This window comes from Elgaria multicarinata, chromosome 10 (assembly GCF_023053635.1).
Source record: "Elgaria multicarinata webbii isolate HBS135686 ecotype San Diego chromosome 10, rElgMul1.1.pri, whole genome shotgun sequence".
Classification (NCBI taxonomy): Eukaryota; Metazoa; Chordata; class Lepidosauria; order Squamata; family Anguidae; genus Elgaria; species Elgaria multicarinata.
Genome location: NC_086180.1, coordinates 73,374,885 through 73,392,757, shown reverse-complemented (window position 1 = coordinate 73,392,757; position 17,873 = coordinate 73,374,885). Strand labels below are relative to the sequence as shown.

The window sequence follows — 17,873 nt, the reverse complement described above, 5'->3', positions numbered from 1 at the left end:
AAACCTCATACCCCATTTCTGTTAACTGAAACACACTTAGAAGGTTTGTTTCTAATTCTGGTACATATAAAACACTTTGTAGTTCAACTCCCAGACAATCAAAATATACATTACCCACACCACAAATCTGGATTTTTGTTCCATTTGCAAGGGTAACACACTTTTGCTTTGAAGTAGAAGTTTCCAAGGTTACAAATGAAAGTTTGTCTTTTGCCATACTTATTGAAGCCCCAGAGTCCAAAAACCAAGGATTCATTGTCTCTTTGACTCTTGCTAGAAGACACTTCTTTGCTGATTCAGCTTCATTCATGTTGTTTTCTTCTCTCCACTTTGCTGTCAACAGCTTTTTCTTCTTGTTGCAATCCCGCCTTAAGTGTTCTGTGGAACCACAGTTAAAGCATTTCCTTGCCTTTAATGCAGCCACCACATCAGAAGTTTTATGGCTTTGTTGAAATTCAGCCACAGGATGTTTAAGGCTCTGTTGTTTTGAAGCTTGTCTTCTTTCATAGGTTTCCAGTAGTTTTCCAGCTACATACTCGAGGGTTAAATTTTTCTCCTCTTGACTTTCCATCATGGTGACAACCGCGTCGTACGATGAATCAAGACTTGACAAAATCACATAGACTTGGTGTATAGTTGTAAACTCCATCCCTCGTGCCCTGAGTTGATTGAAGATTTCTCTCATGCTTTTCAAATGGTTTGACATAGACTCCCCTAGTTTCAGCTTCATTCCATACAGTTTCCGGGTTAGAATTACTTTACTGCCCGCTGTTTCTCTTTGATATACAGCTTGTAGCGCATTCCAGCACTCTTTTGATGTATTCAAAAACTGAATGAAGGAAATTTGAGAGTCTTCCACAGCTAATGCAATAACTGCCATTGCTTTTGCATCGTCCTTAAACCATTTAGCATTCTGTGGATCTGCTCTATCTGGTGGATCCTCTGTGACTACATACCACAGTTCAGCCTGAATCAGATACATTTGCATTTTGTAAGACCATAATGCATAGTTAGAGTCATTCAGCTTTTTCAACAATTGATGCAAACCAGACATATTAGCTCCTGCCATTCCCTCTGCTTTAGGAATTTGTATCTCACCGTCTTCCTGCTCAGAGTCCTCCTCAGAGTCAGCCGACTGAGATTCTTCCTCACTTTGCAGCACTGGCTTTAGCTTGATGTCTTCCTTCATCAACAGTTTTCTGTTTTAGCAGACTCCTGGTTCTGATACTGCACCATTCCCATCAAGTTCTGGTTCCTCTGCCTGGGTTAGGCTGGCGTAGGCTTCCTGGACTGGACTGGGCCCATAACCTTTGTTGGGTTATTGCCAGAACTTTTCTCCTTCTGGAACTCTGTTTGTGCTCAGAAACAAACACACATCACGCAGGTCTTACACAGCAGAGCTGGTTTATTTCCTTCAGGCTTCTGTGCAGTTCAATTCAGATCAGTTCAGATCAGCACACTGAGGCATACACAGAGAGCAGTGATCAGTAAGCAGTGATCAGTAAGCAGTGATCAGTTCCATTTTACAAAGTGAGAAACTATATACAGATCTACACAATTCTTATCTACATTACATACAGCTGTGATGAGGCTAACTTAGAATCTTGGCAAGGTTCCCAGAACAGCCTCTATCTCAAGGTAATTGCCCACAGATAGTCTTTCTCTGTTTAACCCTGAGATAGCCATACACACACAATTTTAATGACTAAGCAAGTATTTCTTTTCATATACTTAACATCTCCTATCTGCCTGCTTCCCTCTCCAGGTGTCCTGATGTTAAGTCTTCAGGCTGATGTCCTCCTTCCACTACATTTTATTTATTTATTTATTTATTTATAACATTTGTATCCTGCCCGATATCATTAAGATCTCAGGGCAGTGTACAGATTAAAGCATACAGAATAAAACAATAAATATACACTGCTAAAAACAAATTAAACCATGAACCAAGGCAGGATCTACACTACTGCTTTAAAACAGTTTATAACAGTAGTGACAACTGTTGGGGCCCAGGACACACTCCAGATCCAGTTTTCAAACTGTTTTCAAAGTGTCATATCCTGCTTGGTGTAGATCTGGCCCAACAAGTTAAAACAATATATAATTTAAAATCAGTAAAAACAATTAAAACAGTTAAAACAATGTGCCATCTTAGTGAATTTAACCATTAAAGGTGTTGTTAAAACCCCATGTTTTTACTTGGAGCTGGAATAAAATCAGCGTTGGCGCCAGTCAAGCCTCTAAGGGGAGGGCATTCCACAGTCGGGGTGCCATAACAGAGAAAGATCTCTCCCTTGTCCCATCATAGTGCATGTGTTGCGCTGGTGGGATGCGGAGAAGGGCTTTTTAAATCCCATTTTAAAAGTGTCATGCTAAAACTACCCAAACCGTTTAACCCCTTCTGTGTTACTAATATACGTGCAGCCTCTCTGAGGCCCACTCCTTTACAACACCCTTAGTTTTCCTGTAGTAAACTAGTGAATCAGACCTTTTCCCCTCCCAGATAAGCCTTCCCCTAGGGTGACCATATGAAAAGGAGGACAGGGCTCCTGTATCTTTAACAGTTGCATAGAAAAGGGAATTTCAGCAGGTGTTATTTGTATATATATAAAACCTGGTAAAATTCCCTCTTCATCACAACAGTTAAAGGTGCAGGAGCTGTACTAGAGTGACCAGATTTAAAAGATGGCAGGGCACCTGCAGCTTTAACTGTTGTGATGAAGAGGAAATTTCACCAGGTTCCCCATATATACAAATGTCACCTGCTGAAATTCCCTTTTCAATACAATTGTTAAAGATACAGGAGCCCTGACCTCCTTTTCATATGGTCACCGTACCTTCCATTCTGTCCAAGAATCTTCTTCTATTGTCCGTGTCCCCTGCTGCCTTCCAAGCACTTCAGAAGTCCCACTAAAAGGCAAGCCATTATCCTCGCTGTCCATCTACATCATATAAATCCTCCCTTCCTTAACCAATGCCAACCATTTATCCCAGGGGTAGGGAACATGTGGTCCTCAGATGTTGTTGGACTGCAGATCTCATAGGCAATGGTGAAGGATCATGGGAGATGCAGTCAGTAACACCTGGAGAGCCACCACACATTGGTGTGGGCAGGCAGTACAGGTCTGGACTGCAGCAGAGGGGTTGGGTTGCATTCCCTAAGTTACTTTAGTGTAAAACTTTTACCTTAATGTAAAAGCTTACTTGAGTGTAAAAAAGAAAAAAAATAAGGCCTAACTACTAGCCACATCTTTAAAGTAATGTCTAGTCTGACCCTTAATCTGACCTTTTGAATGTATGCTTTCATTCTTTCTAATACAGTCTTTCATCATTAAAGCGATTTATCTTTTATCTCCAAATCCCCTTAACCCTTATGGTGCCATGTTTTGGAAGCTCTTGGTGCTCAAAGATACAAGGTCCTTTATACGTGTGTTATGGTTACATGCATGGAATGCACATAGGCATGTGTTAAGCAGCACACTTAGTGCTGAGATTTATTTATTTATTGCATTTCTATACCGCCCAATAGCCGAAGCTCTCTGGGTGGTTACACCACCCTGAGCATCTTAGGGCATAGTTTGGATACAAATGTGGCAAATACAAAACAGAGATCCTTTCCTCCAAGAGTATCTTTGAAAAGGATACAATTCCCAGTTAAAGAGATGCCACAACATCTCTTTAATAAAGGGTTGTTTAATTCAGCTAATTGTTGGAGGTGTGCTATAGCAAATGCTTCTTTTAATCATATGTTTTGGAAATGCCCAATAGTTGCCTCCTTTTGGAAAGAAGTTACCATACAGATAAACTTCGTAATGGAATACTCTTTGATATTTACTGATGTACATGTTCTTCTAAATTATTTTGCTGCTCCTTGGAATGTAACACATGGGCAGCATAAATGGATTTTCATGCCTTTGTGACTGCCAAAAGATCGATACTACCACACTGGAAAGATAAATGCTCACAACCTATAATGCAACAAATTGAAGACATAACAACACTAACAACATTTAGAGGAGTGGTATAGTGGTGCCACTTCCAAACGGACCTATGAATGGATATTTTGTCTATTTTTATTGTACTTTATGTATAATCTCTTTTTCTTTTTTAGAATGTTTTAATAATTAAAACCAAGATCTTTGAAGTGTGTAGCTATATTATTGGACTATTATTATTATTATTATTTTTAAAAAAAGTTCTTTTCTTTTTGTTGTTGTTGAAACTCACAATAAAAAAAAGATTAAAAATATACAAACTAGAGACACACCTTTCCTCCAGGAGGGTCCCCTTGATGGGCACCACTATTTCCACTCAGGATGGATGATGCATTCATCTACAGTGGTCTTGAGCAAAGTGTAAAGACGGCAAACATTTTATGTAACACAGACTATGGACATTTGTAACATAGGGAGAATCCTTCTACCAGGTCTACCCCAATTTTGCTTTCTTTGGCAGTGACTCTTTCTGATTTTAGGCAGGTGCCTTTCACATCACCTGTTATCTGATTCTTTTAAGTGGAGATGTCAGGGATTGAACATGGTATATTCTGCATGTAAAGCATGTGCTGTACCACTGAATTCGGAAATCCCCGGGGCAATAAAGGATCCCTGGGGCAAGAAAAGTGCACAGGAGATACAGTATTTTCAGAAAATCTGCACAAATCGCCTGACCTCAAATATTCAGCAGACAAATAATTATATCTCTTACAAAAATCTCTTACAAAAGTGGGGCTTTTCACACATCATCCTATCTTTAGAAGTGTGTCCCTTAATTAGCATTCATTTGCTGTGTAATTAGAGCACAATTGGTAAATTGATCTGAAGATAGCAGTTGAGGGGTGGGAGGGTGGGTAAAAATGTATTCCAAACTTTTCCCTAGTTTGGTGCCAAGAACTTGGCTATTAAGTTTATGGCTCCCATATCTCTTAATGTAAAATGTGACCTGTATTTAGCCCAACTTCAGTTAAAGGAAAATTAATTGGTTTCTCCCATGTCTCTCAGGCATAGTCTGTCTAAAAATAAACACCAAACATTAAAAAAAAAAAACACCCCTACCTCAGCAGCTGGTGTTTCAAATGCAATTCACATGCCAGCTGTATAAACTGCCACAAAATCAACTTCTTTTTTAAAAAAAGTAAGGTGATAACTTACCTATGTCAATTATTCAACAATATGCCCTTACTTCCAGAACATTGCATGTATCTAGAGCTAGAGTAATTTCAAACAGTAGCTTCACATGTGCTGTGTGTAAAAAGATATAGTACACAGAGTTACACCAAAAACATGCACAGGTTTAATACACATACACAATTGATTTTAAAAAGTTAGACAGGTTTTTTTACACAAAGGACGCCTGATTTGAAATGAATCAAAGTTTGCACATGCCTGGGTGAATTCTATGGCCTTTGTTGTTGTTTATTCGTTCAGTCGTTTCCGACTCTTCGTGACTTCATGGACCAGCCCACGCCAGAGCTTTCTGTCGGCTGTCGCCACCCCCAGCTTCCCCAAGGACAAGTCTGTCACCTCCAGAATATCATCCATCCATCTTGCCCTTGGTCGGCCCCTCTTCCTTTTGCCTTCCACTTTCCCTAGCATCAGCCTCTTCTCCAGGGTATCCTGTCTTCTCATTATGTGGCCAAAGTACTTCAGTTTTGCCTTTAATACCATTCCCTCAAGTGAGCAGTCTGGCTTTATTTCCTGGAGTATGGACTGGTTTGATCTTCTTGCAGTCCAAGGCACTCTCAGAATTTTCCTCCAACACCACAGTTCAAAAGCATCTATCTTCCTTCGCTCAGCTTTCCTTATGGTCCAGCTCTCGCAGCCATAGGTTACTACGGGGAATACCATTGCTTTAACTATGCGGACCTTTGTTGTCAGTGTGGTGTCTCTGCTCTTAACTATTTTATCGAGATTTGTCATTGCTCTCCTCCCAAGAAGTAAACGTCTTCTGATTTCTTGGCTGCAGTCAGCATCTGCAGTAATCTTTGCGCCCAGAAATACAAAGTCTGTCACTGCCTCCACGTTTTCTCCCTCTATTTGCCAGTTGTCAATCAAGCTGGTTGCCATAATCTTGGTTTTTTTTAGTTTTAACTGCAACCCGGCTTTTGCACTTTCTTCTTTCACCTTTGTCATAAGGCTCCTCAGCTCCTCCTCGCTTTCAGCCATCAAAGTGGTGTCATCTGCATATCTGAGATTGTTAATGTTTCTTCCTGCGATTTTAACTCCAGCCTTGGATTCGTCAAGCCCAGCATGTCGCATGATGTGTTCTGCATACAAGTTGAATAGGTAAGGTGAGAGTATACAGCCCTGCCGTACTCCTTTCCCAATCTTAATCCAGTCCGTTGTTCCGTGGTCTGTTCTTACCATTGCTACTTGGTCGTTATGCCGTAGCTAGACCTAAAGTTTCTCCCAGGATTGTCCCGGGGCCATCCCTGTTCATGTAAATGACACACAGGATAGCCCGGGAGCAGGCAGGGATGACCCCGGGACAATCCCAGGATAACCTTAGGTCTAGCTAAGGCTCAAATAGCACTATGTATTCTTATCTGAGCCTTCATTTGCATGTCCTCTCGATGTGTGTTTGAAGCATCCTCGATGTTGAATAAATGTAACACCCAACTCTCAGTATCTGAGTTTTCCACAGTGACGTTCAAAGGAAACCACCACCACCACTGCCAACTATGCAAGTGCTGCTGCATGAGAGAGCTTTTATCCACAGCTCCCAGTGCTGTTAGGGTCGTTTCAGATCCGCCACAGGCTTTCTAAAAAGTGAGGTGGCACAAGCTTAGCTATAACCACATTGGGAACTACTTCACACACACACACACACACACACACACACACACACACACACACACACACAGTCTCCCCCCCCCCCGAGTGCTTTTCTTTAAGGAACTGTACCAGAGGCAAGAATTTCTGAAGTCCATGAAGGAATATATTGTAAGGGTGCTCTTGTATTTGAAGGATCCTGCAACTGGGGCTTTCTGCAACAAGATATATGAAACTGGAAATATGACTGACTAAACCCCATGAGCCCTTTTGTGATAAGACTCTTAGTATTTCTATATCCAGTATGGAGCATTCATCATCTCTGTGTAACCACTTCAGTCGATTTGCCTACTTATTGAACTGCAGAGAGGAAGGAAGCCCTGATGCTGTTGCCCTGAGGCTTACCTATTGGTTGCTGGATAATGCAGAAACATGGTCATAAAACGAGGCAACGAATTCCAGAATAGCACAATGGAGGACTGCCAGCAATAATAGGGTTGTTTGGTACCCATGCAGAATTATGCCGGCCAGGTCAGATGGCTTACTTAGCAGGGACACGTGTGCCTGCATCACCAGTGCGCTGCCTCTGTAAGGTCTTTCTGCCTTCAGGAGCCAGGCTGGAAGGACATCCAGGCGCCACGCAGCTCCTGAAGGCAGAAAGACCTTACAAGCAGCGCGCTGGATGTGTGGGTGTGCATGTCAATGCTACAGAAAGGAAGGTGCCTGGCCGAGGGGAAGGTGCGCAGATCACTCGTGAGAGAGGGAGGCCATGTGGGAGGGGGGGATCGCGGGACTGAGGGGCGCAGCGGATTTCCGCTCCAGGCGGTGACCTACCTTGGGCCGGGCCTGCTGGTTATGCACAGTAATTTAAAAAAAGAGCATGTTGTATCAATAACCACAGCAGTTAAACAACAAAAACAATAAAACCACCCTTATCCCATCACACAAGGTACTTGAATATATGCACTCCTGTGTTACCACACTATGTCTGCTAATCTGAACCTTTACAAATTCCTACGATCACATACATTGAAGGACAATGGCCATTAGATCAAAATTTATATTTCCAGAAAAAGAAAAATATAAATGGGAAGGAAGGTGCAGTCACGTTTAACTATATCTTACCTCCACTGAGCATGTCCTCAGGTATTTGATGACTGATTTTTTTTAATCCATTGTACATTTCATTTTCATTTATTTGACCATTTTCCTCTTTCCAAAGGGAAGCAACAATCATACAAACCAAACAATTGTTCTGCTTCCAAAAAAACAAAACAAAAAAGTCCTCACCTCATGTTCATCTAACAGTTGATGTTTATCTAAGTCCCACTGCCTCAAACCAAATTTAATGAGAAAAGAGCTGCATCAAAAATATATTGCTGAAAGTAGTGCAATGCTGGAGAGTAAGAGATAGAATTGAACTGGGAAGACTCTGGCTCAAATCCCCAATTCAACCACAAAAATCATCTTTGATTAGTTATTGTCTCTCAGCTTAACAAAAAGTGACTGGTTATATGCAGAATGAAGTTTTGTAATGAGACCTTGTATCAATAACCACAGTAATTTGGGTGGGTGGGGAGAAACCTAACCCACAAGTTGTTTCAGCATCATGGTCATAACATGCAGTCATGTGCTACCATGTCACTGCTGCTAATTAGTCTTTTGTGAACCTCCAACAGGGTTTCATAGAGGCTTTGAGGTTGTGAGGTGGAGGAGGGCATATTTCCCTAGGCATCTTGGAGAAGATTCAAATATAAGAATGAGTTTTGTGGGGAGATATAGCCCCACCAGTGAACACTTACCCAGCATATAGGAATGTTAAAAAAAATCTGCAACAGGTTCAAATAAATTCTGATTTCTATGAAATCATATTCTGTAGCAGACTGACTTTTTCTGAGATGTGCAGATTCCACAGGCCATTTTTTTTTGTTTTTTTGCAGCCGGGGTGGGGGGATTTGTGCAAATTCATGCAAATTCGCACTTCTGGTAATCCACATTTGTGCAAATGGAACAGAATCCTGGTATATCCCTGAAAAAAATCTGATTCCGTGAATGAGCGGACGACGGAATGAACAATACCTGACAATCCACAAAACACAAATGGAAGAAATTTAACAAAATCTGTACATGCCTACCCACATGTGGAGTACCTGTGTTCCTTGCACAAAAACACTGGACAAGGAAAACAAAGCTACAGTACTCTTCATGTGGAATCCTGCTTAACATGATAAACTATTGCACAACTTCTGTGAGGGCTGCACACACCTGCCTATGAAAGTGCATGGCCTGCCATTTTTTTTTCTTTTATTTGCTAGCTCTTGCAAAGGACCCAATGTTCTAATAAAATTACAAAGGGGTCAGAAGTAACCCAAAGTTAAAACTGAAGCCCAACTGAATTAATTGGTGCTTACACTCTACTAAGGGTATCAGATTGTAGCCTAAAATACAACACACACACACACACACACACACACACAATTTCAAACACTGTGAATGTTTTCCTTTGTAGAAAACAGATCTATTGTAGTAACTAATAATAATGGCAAGAAGCCAGGTTGATATATGCCAGCATTTCCCAACCTGGTGTGCTCCATGTATTTTGAACTGTAACTGACTGTTGGCCATAATGGCTGGAGCAAATGAGAGTTAAAGTCCAAAAAATCTAGAGGGAATCAGGCTGGAGAAGACTGGTATGTGTAATATTATGATGCAGTAACATAAATCAACAGTTTTCAGGTTTAAGGTGGCCTTATTAAGCATATACCAAAATCCTAAAAACGCTGCATCTTTAATCATGACTTCATTATCAACTTTTAAAAAATTTGTACAAGAACATTGCTTTTACTAGCAAACAGTGGCAGAACAACTTATAGTCAATCCAGACGGGTGGAAGAAACATGTTTAATTTTTTATGAATAAATGCAAGGGGGGAATCCCTATAAATAAAATGCAAAATACAAAGGGAAAAAACCCAATAGGTTAAACATGGACACATCTGTAGTGAAGGAAACAAGGATGAATACTTAATTGACATTATAAAGACATTTGGCATACACTGTTCAAATGAATACATTATGCTAGTTATCAACCTTGGTTAAAAATTAAACTGATCTTATGCTTTTCAAAGCACTTACAAGCACAGGAAGCAGACTCTCTTTGATCTTCTCTCACACCTTTCAGTTGGTTTGCTTTATTCTTGAGAATTCCAAGAAGAACATATTTTGCAACTCAAATATGTTCATAATTATAACTTTTTATGATGATGGGATGGCCTATATCTCTAGGAAATAATTCTAAAACTAGGGGGAAAGTGATCATAGAATCATAGAATAGCAGAGTTGGAAGGGGCCTACAAGGCCATCGAGTCCAACCCCCTGCTCAATGCAGGAATCCACCCTAAAGCATCCCTGACAGATGGTTGTCCAGCTGCCTCTTGAATGCCTCTAGTGTGGGAGAGCCCACAACCTCCCTAGGTAGCTGATTCCATTGTCGCACTGCTCTTACAGTCAGGAAGTTTTTCCTGATGTCCAGCCGGAATCTGGCTTCCTTTAACTTGAGCCCGTTATTCCGTGTCCTGCACTCTGGGAGGATCAAGAAGAGATCCTGGCCCTCCTCTGTGTGACAACCTTTTAAGTATTTGAAGAGTGCTATCCTGTCTCCCCTCAATCTTCTCTTCTCCAGGCTAAACATGCCCAGTTCTTTCAGTCTCTCTTCATAGGGCTTTGTTTCTAGACCTCTGATCATCCTGGTTGCCCTCTTCTGAACACGCTCCAGCTTGTCTGCATCCTTCTTGAATTGTGGAGCCCAGAACTGGACGCAATACTCTAGATGAGGCCTAACCAGGGCCGAATAGAGAGGAATCAGTACCTCACGTGATTTGGAAGCTATACTTCTATTAATGCAGCCCAAAATAGCATTTGCCTTTCTTGCAGCCATATCGCACTGTTGGCTCATATTCAGCTTGTGATCTACAACAATTCCAAGATCTTTCTCGTTTGTAGTATTGCTGAGCCAAGTGTCCCCCATCTTGTAACTGTGCAATTGGTTTCTATTCCCTAAATGTAGAACTTGGCATTTATCCCTATTAAATTTCATTCTGTTGTTTTCAGCCCAGCACTCCAGCCTATCAAGATCACTTTGAAGTTTGTTTCTGTCTTCCAGGGTATTAGCTATCCCACCCAATTTGGTGTCATCTGCAAATTTGATCAGCGTTCCCTGCACCTCCTCGTCCAAATCATTAATAAAAATGTTGAAGAGCACTGGGCCCAGGACTGAGCCCTGCGGCACCCCACTCGTTGCCTCTCCCCAGTTTGAGAAGGTTCCATTGATAAGTACTCTTTGAGTCCGATTCTGTAGCCAACTGTGGATCCACCTAATAGTTGTTCCATCTAGCCCACTTTTAGCTAGTTTGTTAATCAGAATGTCATGTGGTACTTTGTCAAAAGCTTTGCTGAAGTCAAGATATATGACATCCACAGCATTCCCACAGTCCACAAGGGAGGTTATCCTATCAAAAAATGAGATCAAATTAGTCTGACAGGATTTGTTCCTGACAAATCCATGTTGGCTTCTAGTAATCACTGCATTGGTTTCAAGGTGTTTACATATTGACTTCTTTATAATCTGCTCCAGAATTTTCCCAGGGATGGATGTCAGACTGACTGGTCTGTAGTTCCCAGGTTCCTCCTTTTTGCCCTTTTTGAAGATAGGGACAACGTTAGCCCTCCTCCAGTCATCCGGCACCTCACCCGTCTTCCATGATTTTGCAAAGACAATAGACAAAGGTTCTGAGAGTTCTTCTGCTAGCTCCTTCATTACTCTTGGATGCAGTTCATCGGGCCCTGGAGATTTGAACTCATTTGGTTCAAATGAATGATCATTTGGATTCATTCATCTATGTTAGAAAATAGAGATGAATATAGAACTCTATATAATGTGGAGAAAGTAGAAATCATAGAATCATAGAATAGTAGAATTGGAAGGGGCCTACAAGGCCATCGAGTCCAACCCCCTGCTCAATGCAGGAATCCACCCTAAAGCATCCCTGACAGAGGGTTGTCCAGCTGCCTCTTGAATGCCTCTACAGTGGGAGAGACCACAACCTCCCTAGGTAACTGGTTCCATTGTCGTACTGCTCTAACAGTCAGGAGGTTTTTCCTGATGTCCAGCCGGAATCTGACTTCCTGTAACTTGGGCCCATTATTCCGTGTCCTGTATTCTGGGATGTTGTATCTAACAAAATATTTTCATGGCTTCTTGGTTCTCAGTTGACAAAACCAGGATCGAGCTTCCCCATTTATTTATGCTTTGTGCCTTATTGAAGGGTTGGGCTCTCCAGATGTTTTGGCCTACAACACCAATCAGCCCTAGCCAATGCTGAAGCATGATAGGAATTGTAGGCTAAAACATTTGGAGTTGCCCTCCCCTGCATTGGTAACTAAGCCTCAAGTATGCAGCCAAAACTGAACCAGCAGGCTGTTCCCATTGTGGGGAAAATGTTTTGCTAGCATTCAAATTGCAAGCCCAAATAAGTGTATCAACTGATGCTTGGCCTAGCATGTTTACCTGTTGTACCTCCTTTCCTGAGGGGGTAATAGTTGTATTATAGTCCAGGCATCTCTGCTGGATGGTCCCTACAACACAACTGCAAAGTTTATCACATGTCTGTTCCTGTTTTTCCATGCCTCCTGAGTGTCTAGCGATATGAAACATATTTAAAAACATTCTTCAGAGGCTGTGCAGTGCTACAATAATAAAAAAAGGAGTCCCCTCTTCTCCAGAGTAAATCCTTCTTCTTCTATCAGTGCATTAGTGTGGTGGTGAAGTAAGAACATATGACTTGGAACATTTCTAATTTACTACATAGGATTATCATCAGGATAGATTTTGGGGATACTGCACTATGGATTTTTTTAATCAGCCAACTTGAGCCTTCAGATGGAATACAAAGACAGTTTAAATTTATTTTATGCATTTTCTGAGGCTTATTAGTTTTTTTAAGTGTTATAAAAAAGAAATAAATAGTTCCTTCCCATCCCCAAAATAAATTCAGGGCAGGACTTTTGTCTTCCAAATTGGGTGGCTTGGTACAAGCAGGGAACGCTCATGTTTGCTGCACCAATTATGTGCATGCCAGTCAACTCCAACACACACAGTGTACAAAGTTGCACTTTTGTACAAGGACTCTAGTAAGTTGGCAAGATCCAGCAAGTTGGCAAGATTGTGGTACTGTTGCAGACACAGATGGAAATGTTCAGGAGAAGCAGAGGTAGAATTATAGGTTGAAGACAGCCTGTGGCTTCTTTCACATAACCCACATGCGGTTTTTAGAACAAGCAGATGGAGGATCTTGCACAGTCTTCATCCTCTTATCTTTCCCTCACAATCCATCACAAATCTTCTCAAAGTGAGTCTTCCCTAGGGAAAGATTTTACAGTTATTCTATAAAATAACTCCCTTCTTGAAATCACAGTAAAATATATGGAGCGTTGCACAAAAATGCTGGTTGGTAGATGCATTCTTCATCTAGTTGAGGTCTTCTATGCTTCTCAACAGAAAAATATTGTGAAGGACTTGAGATATCTGTACACATAAGAAACATTACAGTATTCTGGGTAAAAGTTGGTTACGAGAGTCTTTATTTTGCAAACTATACATAAACATAAAAAAAGAATGAAAACAGAATACTGCAGTATACTTTAATGTTACATAAGATAATAATTAAATTTAGTATTAAACCTATTGAAATCAAATGCAAAGAAGAAATCAATTTTTCTTTCGATTAACTGCAGATAAAAATCAGGGGAAACATTAATGCCCAGTTAAAATTAAACAACTGTTTGCATAATATTATACATGTTCGTTCAATTTTATTATGGCATGAAGCCACAGGTCTGATATGAATGAAGGTAGTGGAGTTTCAAAATGTCTACACAATTAATTAACATGCTAACATAAATACAGTGATTAAAATAATTTTCTCTACAGTCAAATTTTGAATGCAACTCTACTTAAGAATTATAATGCATTCTACATGGTAATTATGTAACAATGGGGTGGGGGAGAAAATAACCTATTTCTCCATTCTAGCAGCAGTACCTATACTGATATTAATTTTTGATTTGGTAATGCTCGGCTATTGCCTAATAATCTTAAGTTGGTATCCATGCTATAAATCTTTCTATTTCTATTTTGCAAGGCACCTTACAGCAATTCCTCTAAAGTTTTGAATTAGTAACAGAAAAGAGCATGTATTAGGAGAGAGAGATGCAAAATTAGTTTAAGTTGGAAAACTAAATAGCCATAGTTAGGGATTTGAAAGCATTTCTTGGGGCATATGTCATTATTTGCAAGTACAGTAATATATAAACACACTTTTTATGCAAAGTTTTCCCATTAAAATATGTTAAACTAATGTTGTGGTTAGAAGCTATAGAAATAAAGGTAAAATAACCAGGCTGACTACACGCATAACAAGCTTGTGTGATGTTGACACGAAGATAAAAGAAATGAGAACAAAAGGACAACAAAACTTCAGATTTGCAGAATCTATAATTTTCTGGGTTTACTGCATTTAAACCATCATTTCAGGATCCTAGTAATTTCAAAGGCAAAAACGTAACAGTTGCAAACACAAAGGAGGATCTGATACATCTTCTACAGTCACAGCTTCTCCACTCCTCTGGTAAATAATAAGCTGGCGACATGTTAACTCCTTAATCAACCTTTCCTTATCCCGCCCATGCACATTTTGGGAAAGAAGTCCACATGTTCTAAATCACTGCAAAAGATTTAAGTTGCTTTGCTTATAACAGAGCACCTTCTGAAAGTGGTTATACACGCACATTCCCAAACAGAAGACATCTTTTTCCTGGAAGGTTTTAAGTTTGGTTGTCCTTATGATTATCTGCACATTTAAGGGTTTGCTTTTTTTAGTAGCACACACACGGTTCTTTCTTCAGGCTAGACTCCAGTGTGTTTTCTTCTGCTCAACAGCATATAAAAACAACACATAATATAATGATTTTCATTTAAACAAAGTCTATGACTCCAGCTGCAATATTTCAAATAATCATACAAAATATACATGTTGTTTTGAATCCTTTTGACCTTTGAAGGTATAGGAATTTTCTGGGTATCATTTTGTAAATTTTAGAAAGGGACAATTTAGTCATAGCTAAAAGCATCAAATATATCCTTCATGGTCATCATCGTCGTCATCATCTTCATCCTCATCGTCATCTTCAATTTCATCTTCATCATTCATCATATCATCATCCTCATCATCTGTCCATTCATGGAAATCACCACTGGCAAAGTCACCTGATGTCTCTAAATCAATGGCTAAGAAAAATATAGTCATGTTACAGTGTGTCAAGTCTTTGCTTACGGTATTATTTAATTTCATTTTTCTACAGATAAGGTAAAATAATATTGTGGTAGGGCTCCTGGTAGCTACATGGTACAGGTTGAGGCCCTAGGCTCCACTGAGATGAAAATGTTTGGAGTGAGGGGAAGTTATGAATTGCTGCTTTTAATATACCTGTTCTGAAAGCAAGAGTTAACTTTGAGTAAATGGAGGGAATGCAGATGGGATGACTTTAAAAGACAAATCAGGGAGGATAAGACTGTCAATGGCTATTAGTCATGATGGCTATGTATTTCTTCCAGCATCAGAAGCCCAGAGAGCTCTGGCTATTGGGCGGTATAGAAATGTAATTAATTAATAATAATATATAAATAAGCAGTATGCCTCTGAATACCAGTTGCTGGAGAATATGAGTGGGAGAGTGCAACTAGGGCTGTTGTGAACGTCTAACTAGATCCAGGAGGCTGACAGACATCCCTCACATCTGGTCGCCTGGACCCAGTTGGGCATGCTCAGCGTGAGGGCAGACCAACACCTGAGAGCTCTCAAAGCCCCTGCGAGCGCGCATCAGCCACCCGCCCTGGCTAACATCTCACACTTCACCCCTGCGTTAATGGCAGCTGCCATGAATACAACGGGGAAAGTACGCCATTTCTGGAGCCTTGGGAAATTGACCACTTTCCTCACTGCTTTAATGACAGCTGCCATTAAAGCAGCCGGGGGGTGGGGGATGGAGTGTGCAATTTCAGCAGTCAGGGAGTGGGGGCTGATGGTGGAGGTGAAGGGCATGGGTCCACCGAGGCAGACACAGGAGATTTGGCACACCCCCAAGTGCAACTGCACTCATGTCCTGCTTGTGGCCTTTGCATGGGCATCTAGTTTAAATGTATGTGTTTTCAGATCTGGTTGAAAAGAATGTGTAAACAGAATGTTGGTCTAGATAGGCCTTTGGTCTGTTCTAGCATGACTCTTCTTGTGTTCAGTAGATTAGCTAACAGGATACACTCTGGTTACAGATTCTGACCATAAAGATTATCAGATTTGAGGGAGACAAAGGTGGTACTTTCTTAATCCTAATCCAAATAAAAGGAAGATTTCTCTGACTTACCACAGTCTGCAGCACCATGTGTTCTGGATCCCGTTACCTCATTGCCATATCTGTCAACACACCAGCATTGCCCTGCACTTCCATGGCACTGAGTTGGTTTGTAGTACCCATCTTCATCACATAAAGGGATATACTGCCCTGTGCAGTACATAAAACCATTAAGAAGAACAAGCAAGCAATTGTATATCATAAATACTCTCACTTCAACCAAGCAACTTATAGATAAACTTATAATTGTTCAGATGCTCCTACTCTTTCTACTTCAGGCAAGCACTCTTACTCTTAAAGTTGCAATAAATATCAAACAAAGTTGCTTATGACTGATCATAACAGTTTTCTGATGCAGCAGATAAGTCCATAGCCTTTTTTTGTTGATCTATGGAAGGGGAAGACTTCATGTTGGTTGCCATTCAAGAGTAAGAGTGGCATAGGTAATGGGGAACAGAAAGAAAAAAAATCAACTTCAATGGAATGTGGACAGGGATTACAAATTGTGAAGAAACCAGTTATCTCCTCAATTGTGTTTGGGGCTGTCATTGGCCTGTTCAGTTATCTATAAGTTCTGTCAACCCATTAGAGGGCCCAAGTCTCTCCCTTGACAGTCCCCTTCACCACTGAGAGAAAGCAAGCTCTGATCCATGCTGAATAATATTTATTTAAACGTTGTATCTGTGATGCCCTATGACTCCCCAGAAAGAAGACGGGGTTATTTTACAGTGTCAGTGAAGTACCTACATTATATTCTTTTAGATGCCAGGTGAAGACCTTTTTATTCTCCCAGCATTTTAACAGTCTATAAATTAATTGAGAGCTTCGGCTATTGGGCGGTATAAAAATGTAATAAATAAATAAATAAATAAATAAATAAGTAAATAATTTTAACTTTGCTGTTTTAAATTTGTATTTTTGCATTGCTGCTGTTTTTATCTTGGTTGTGCTTTTATATTGTATTTTATATTATGGTTTTATACTGTTGTTTTGTTTTGAATCGTCTTAATTTTGTAAACCGCCCAGAGAGCTTCAGTTATTGGGCGGTATAGAAATGCAATAAATAAATAAGTAATAAATAAATACCATATAAAAAAAACACCCTAATAGTACATCTTGGATCAGATGTTACTTGAGATTTCTCTCTGGTAAGTCATATCTCAACACTCCCTCAGGCATCAGGATCAAATGCACACCCCACACATACATACTATGGGTAGGATCCAGACTTAGTCATGCTGAAATCAATGGGACCTAGGTTAGTCATGATTAAATAGTCCATTGATTTCAATAGGCCCATCCTATTTATTTATTATATATTAAATTTATATCCCACTTTCTCTCCAAGTTGCTCAAAGTAGCAGATATGATCTTCCCACCTAATTTTATCTTCAATCTGCAAGGCCAAGTTGGGACTTGAACTTGGGTCCTCCATGTCCTATGTCTGGATCTAGCCCATCATTTTTCATAATAATTTAATAACTAATAAGTTCAGATGTAACAGATTGATGCTTTTCATATATGTACATGTATGTATAACCTTGACAAGAAGTTCTGAAATCATATGCAACCCTGTGTAAACTGTATAAACTTAAAAGGATTTTTGGAATTGCTTATAGAGACTTGTAGGAATGCAAGT

General features: G+C 40.1%; 1 protein-coding gene across 2 annotated transcripts in view; it reads right to left on the bottom strand.

The window, feature by feature from the left end:
- Positions 1–13,371: 13,371 nt before the first annotated feature.
- SPOCK3 (SPARC (osteonectin), cwcv and kazal like domains proteoglycan 3) overlaps positions 13,372–17,873 on the bottom strand; it is a 205,141-nt gene continuing 200,639 nt past the window's right edge. For both annotated transcript variants that reach the window (XM_063136342.1, XM_063136341.1), the window contains exons 9-10: positions 16,247–16,384; positions 13,372–15,113 (exon numbers count right to left, since the gene is read on the bottom strand). In XM_063136342.1, the coding sequence (XP_062992412.1) occupies positions 14,956–15,113; positions 16,247–16,384 (296 nt within the window). In that variant the 3' untranslated portion in view covers positions 13,372–14,955. The remainder of the gene's footprint in view (positions 15,114–16,246; positions 16,385–17,873) is intronic.